This window comes from Elgaria multicarinata, chromosome 8 (genome assembly GCF_023053635.1).
Source record: "Elgaria multicarinata webbii isolate HBS135686 ecotype San Diego chromosome 8, rElgMul1.1.pri, whole genome shotgun sequence".
Classification (NCBI taxonomy): Eukaryota; Metazoa; Chordata; class Lepidosauria; order Squamata; family Anguidae; genus Elgaria; species Elgaria multicarinata.
In genome coordinates, this window is record NC_086178.1 from 9,468,249 (window position 1) to 9,474,248 (window position 6,000).

Genomic DNA, 6,000 nt, shown 5'->3' on the forward strand with positions numbered 1-6,000 from the left:
CAAGGCTTTGGGAATAATGTTTCTATTGGAATTCCTAAAAATAGAAAGTAGAGCCAGTGCTGGATCAGCTTCTACTTCAACATGATTAATGTTTGTAATGGTTTGGAAAACTCCTGATCGAAAAGTTTTGACCTGTTGACATTCCCATCAAAGATGAATATAAGTGCCAGGAACTGAGCAACTGCGCCAACAGAGTGGAGACTTTATTATTATTATTATTATTATTATTATTATTATTATTATTATTATTATTTATTTAGCACCATCAATGTACATGGTGCTGTACAGAGTGCAATATGGTGCACTATATAGTGCAATATGGTGCACTAATATGGTGCAATCTAACGGGGTAATATGCCACCTGTGAGTGATTTTCAGAGTGAGCTTTTAACTTTTGCCGATATTGTTTTAGAGGGTGCTGATTGCCATAAACTTTTCCATTCACCTTCAGTGAAACTGGTGTGCAGATCATGTTCCCAAATCATTTTAACCCTCCCTTATCTGAGAATTGACAATTCAACATCATGTGATATATATCAGAAGCTCCCCCTTTAACTTTTCCAGAAAAAGTCAGGCAAGCTTTCTCAAATATAGCAAGTGAGCGTGGAATGTTATGGAAGTGATATAGAGTATTTGCAAAAGAGACTATTTGCATTTTTTGGAGCCAGGTACAAGGGAGTGAGCTCAGTTTTCCCTCTAATTGTTGCATTGATATGATTTTTCCTTGTATAAAGAGATCACGATTATGGAAAAAATCCTTTTCTTCCCAACCTGCAAATTGTCTATACTTAAGTTGATCTCGGAATTGGGGGTGGTTCTTTTTATAGATTCAAAAATACACATCTGAAGATTTTGAAAGTTACAGCTCTTAATATCCAGTGTTTATTATAGAAAGGATGTCCGAGATCTAGGGCTGAACCGTAACTCCCAGCCCCCACTTCCTACCCACCCGCCTTCCTCCCGTGCACTTATTTAAATTGGAAAAGGGCATTCTGGTTACTTTCAAGGAGGGGGTGAAAGGATTTGAAGAACAGCAGTGGCTACACCTAGTGGCTTAAGTCCTCACTTTCTCTTTTAAAAGCTGCTTCTGCAGGCAATTGCGAGTATGCAGGCAGACCTCCCCGTCTCTTAATCCCCACACCCCGAATAAAATGTGGTTTTATCCTGGTCATGCTTTTTACATTGTATTTTGTATTTGTGTTTTTAAATTGTTGGTTGTTTTATTATGCTCTTCATGGTATTAATTTTTGTGAACTGCACAGAGAGCTTCGGCTATTGGGCGGTATAGAAATGAAATAAATAAATAAATAAATAAAAGTAAAACAAAAAAGCAAGATGATTCCCCACTTGCTGGCCTCATCCTAAGAGAATGTTGGGTTGGGGAAATATTTGGGCATTTGGAGCTGTTGCCTGTAATGTTTGTGAACTGCCCAGAGAGCTTCAAGTATGGGGTGGTATAGAAATGTGATGACTGAAATGAATGCATGCTTTGAGGCCATTCTCTTAATGGGCCTTGTGGGGGAGATGTTTACTCCCTATTGGCGACATAGGATGCTTTTAAGAAGGAAAAGGTTTGAATGATTGAAGGTGAGGCCACCAGAAAACACTCCCCTGAAATGTTTTTATTCCTTTTGCTCAACAACTATGTAGAATAGCACCATATTTTTAGAGAATATGTCTGTTGCTGGGAATTCTGCTCCTTTTAGGACACACCAGATCACTGCAGGATGGCCGACTCAGCTTGTTTTGTGAGGCGAGCCATGCGGATTCCCTGAATTCTGGGTACTTACTACGTGCATTTTTTTAATCTTAGAGATTTCTACAAATGCAGGCCACAAATTGTGCTAATTTGCAGGATTTGTGCAACTATGTCCAAAATGTGCACAACGTGCACAAACTGCAGCTGAATTGTGTGCATTTGTACAAATTACAGGCATAGCTTGCATGAATTCAGTTGTAATTGATGCAAATTCAGGAACACTGAACATCCACTAGCTGGCCAAATTCACTTCAAGCCAAATCAGGTCAGCTAGCAGAACACGGAACAAAGTTGGAGTATGTGTGAACTGAGGAATCATAGAATCATAGAATAGCAGAGTTGGAAGGGGCCTACAAGGCCATCGAGTCCAACCCCCTGCTCAATGCAGGAATCCACCCTAAAGCATCCCCAACAGATGCTTGTCCAGCTGCCTCTTGGAGGCCTCTAGTGTGGGAGAGCCCACAACCTCCCTAGGTAACTGATTCCATTGTCGCACTGCTCTAACAGTCAGGAAGTTTTTCCTGATGTCCAGCTGGAATCTGGCTTCCTTTAACTTGAGCCCGTTATTCCGTGTCCTGCACTCTGGGAGGATCGAGAAGAGATCCTGGCCCTCCTCTGTGTGACAACCTTTTAAGTATTTGAAGAGTGCTATCATGTCTCCCCTCAATCTTCTCTTCTCCAGGCTAAACATGCCCAGTTCTTTCAGTCTCTCTTCATAGGGCTTTGTTTCCAGACCCCTGATCAGCCTGGTTGCCCTCCTCTGAACACACTATGTCCTTCTTGAATTGTGGATTTCCTCAATCGAGGAAATCTCGTTGAGCTCCACAATCCAACTGGATTCCTACAACACACCTCAGAACTTCAGATACCGGGTCCAGAGTGTGTCCTCCGGTGATTAGTACCTGGAAAGTGGGGAACAATCCTGAGAGGTACTGTTCTGACTTCATTCTCTGTCTAACATTCCTGTCTTGCAGGGGGCATATATTCTTCCAGATTTGCGCTCTGTTCTTCTTGATCCGGAGCGGTGGGAGACTCCTGAAGAGTTCAATCCAAACCATTTTTTGGACAAGGATGGAAATTTTGTGGCTAGAGAAGAATTTCTACCATTTGGTGCAGGTAAATGCTGAAAACCAGACTTGCTGATTTATAGACATGTTTTCTGGGTTAGACTCAAGAGATGCCAACTGGCTTCCTATCAGGCAAGGCTGAAACAATCCCAGTTCTTTTCATAAGATACAATTCAGTAGGGCTGTGCACGGTCCCCCTGGTTTGCGTCGGAGGCCATTTTGGAGCCCCCAAAAGAACCCCGCCTCACCTCGGTGCCTTGCCTCAGCCTTGCAGGTCCAGGAAAGCCAGTAGCAAGGCTGGGCAGGAGTCCATTGGATTTCCTGCTCCCTCCCTCACCACCCCTCTCAAAAACCCCAACCCACTGCTTGCCTACCACCACTGCCACACGGCTGCTACATCACTGCCACTTCTGCATTGGCACTATGACCAGGAAACACAGCCATTTTCCCTTTACTGCCGCAGTAGTTTGTGGTCATAGATGTACTAACCAGAGAGCCAATGGTATGTTGAAATCATGGCCTAGTTCTCCGGAGGAGGCCATGTTTCCTGGTCATGGCAGTGGTGCGGTGGGCAATGATGGTGGCAGCAATGCAGTGATGATGGCAGGTGAGCAGAGAGAGTGGGGAAAGGAAGGTGAGACCAATGAACTCACAGCCGGCCTTGCACTGACTTTCCTGTGACAGCAGGAGGGAGGGCCAAGTGCCTGTTTGGTACCGATCTGCTTCACCTTCGGGGTGCCTCGAGCCAACCTGGAACCGCCTCGTAACTGAAGCGAGGTGAGCTGAGTCTTGATTTCGGGGATTCGTCATGAGGCAGTGCACAGCCCTACAATTCAGTTTGGCCTTAAACCACAGTTTGAACTTGTTCCTCAAAAATTTCACCACTGAAAGAGCCTGATGTGTTGTTGTTGTTTCATTTTCAAAGTGCAAAGCTATATCTACTCCATTTAGGCTGTGATTTTCTACAAGGAGTAGGTCCCTTACTTCTGAGTAGACATGCATAGGAGTGCACAGTAAGTGTTGGACTTTGGAGAATGATTGTTTAGTCATAGTCAATGAATTACATTCCCATTTAACATGAAGAATCGTTCAGTGTTCTGTATTAGTGGAATAGCTGAAAGATGAATTAAAGCCAAGTTTGGGATGATGAGGTTTCTTCCTTTTCCATCAGAGAATAGACAGCACTTGCATTACTACTGGTACTTTCACCTCTGAATGCCAGCAGCTCATAAAGCTTTAGCACAGGAGACATTTATTATGCAATTGTCATTCCCTACTCAAGTTTGTTTTCAGTTTCTGTAGATGATGATTTGGCCTTCCAGTGTAATTTCTGCAACTAACCAGCACTTTAAGTGATGTTTTATTTAGCGCAGGGAGAACACAACATTTCATTGGGAAAGGGGATGGGTTCTAATTCTACAATGAAACCAAAAGTGGATGTAGCAAATTAACAGCAGATTAACAGCCGCATATAGAAAACTCTTTCTCAGTCCAATGCCCTGCGATCCCCTTGTTTAAGTTAAGATGCCCTACACATTTCTCTGGCCTAAGTATTTCTGATAATTTTGCCTGCTTTGAAACTGTACAGAAGCAGGGTCAGCTACTGGTGGAGCCTGGGCCAAAGCCACACCTCTCTGAGGGATACCAACCAATAGAGTAAAAGGGAGTTATAGAGGGGGCAGCTGTAGGAGCGGCAGTTCCTCATGGGTTACTTTGGGATGTGAGGTGGGGAAGAGGCTACCAACACATGTTCCTTTCTCAGATGCACATGTCAGGCCAGGCTGGGATAAATGCTCTGGAGAAGAAATTGTTACTCACTGGCTGTCTTTCCTTGGCTTTCTCCACAGGCGCTCGGGTGTGTCCGGGGGAGCAGCTGGCGATGATTGAAATCTTCATCTTCTTGACCAGCCTGCTGAGGATGTTCACATTTCAGCTGCCAGAAGGACTGAAAAAACTCAATCCAGATGCTATAAAAGGGATCACATTCTCTCCCCATCCTTATAAAATCTGTGCTGTTCCTCGCTGTAGCTCATCATAAACATTTAAATGCATTTAGAATAACTGACTAATTACCACAAATTTTTCCCTCCTTAATTTTCTGCTAAGAAACCCCCACCCTGACTTTGCTGTTCATGCACACATGCTGATTTCTTTCTGTTGAGAGAGATCTTTGCTTCTCATTGCTATTAATAAGAGTACAAGGGAGGGGGGTTCACAGACACATTAATAAATGCTGGGGTGGGGAAGTAACGGGGCAAGTAGCACACACATACACTTGGGATCTTAGATGCTTGGGGATGCAAAGGTCTAAATAGGCATAATATAGTACATAGGAATAAGGAATACACATAAGGTGTAATCTAAGCACATAAAGGGCAAGAAATACATGCAATAGAGATAATAAGTTGCTATCAATAGATAAGTTAGTCAACCAGGCTTGTGACAGATGCCAACTGACTTCTCCCTTAAAAGTTGATGGGGACAGCAAAACAAGGTTATGAAGGGACACGTTGTGGTTTAGTGATTTCTTGCAGTTAGAGAAAGAAGAAGTAAGAAAGGGCTACTGACCACAAGAACAGGGGACATAACTTCCTTTGGAGTAAATGACTTAACCACAAGAACAAGGAACTTGACCTTTCACATAAACGACCCACTGTAAAGGGGAGGGGGGGTTAGGAAGGGTTGGTTCTACAGATGAGGTGGTCCAATGAATTCAAAGATTTAGAGAAAGTCAGTAGGAGGAGTTGGTGATGTAAAATTGAGTATTTAGGAAGAAACATACAGGAAGAAGCCACTTTTATTTCTTCTCTTTTACCACCAAGACCTCAACTGATTTCAGTCTGGGTCTGGGTCTGATCAATAGGCTTCAGACCATGGTCTTTCCTGAGAAGGGAGAGAAGTCTAGCAGCAGTGTTGTATCCGGGGGAGCGGGGTGGTGTTTGTCCAGCGAAACCATGTCTTCTAGAGTTTGTAAGTAAGTTTTAAGTTTGCTTTGCTGAATGGAGGTTCCTGAGTCTGTTTAACTTTCTTACATTGTTTTAATAAATGTTTTAAAGCTGTAATAGTTTCATTGCATTTATGAGTGTGAGTAGAAATTAATCATTCTGGGTGTCTATCTCCAATTCTTCCTTTCATATACTATAGTGGGGAATTTAAGGAGTATGATACAAGGTA

At 43.1% G+C, this 6,000-nt stretch overlaps 1 protein-coding gene across 1 annotated transcript in view; it reads left to right on the forward strand.

Moving 5' to 3' along the window:
• The window catches only part of LOC134402396 (cytochrome P450 2J6-like), a 95,816-nt gene extending 90,872 nt beyond the window's left edge, over positions 1-4,944 (forward strand). The window contains exons 9-10 of the mRNA XM_063131824.1: positions 2,734-2,875; positions 4,674-4,944. Coding sequence (XP_062987894.1) covers positions 2,734-2,875; positions 4,674-4,864 — 333 coding nt within the window. The 3' untranslated portion in view covers positions 4,865-4,944. The remainder of the gene's footprint in view (positions 1-2,733; positions 2,876-4,673) is intronic.
• The last annotated feature ends 1,056 nt before the right edge of the window (positions 4,945-6,000 follow it).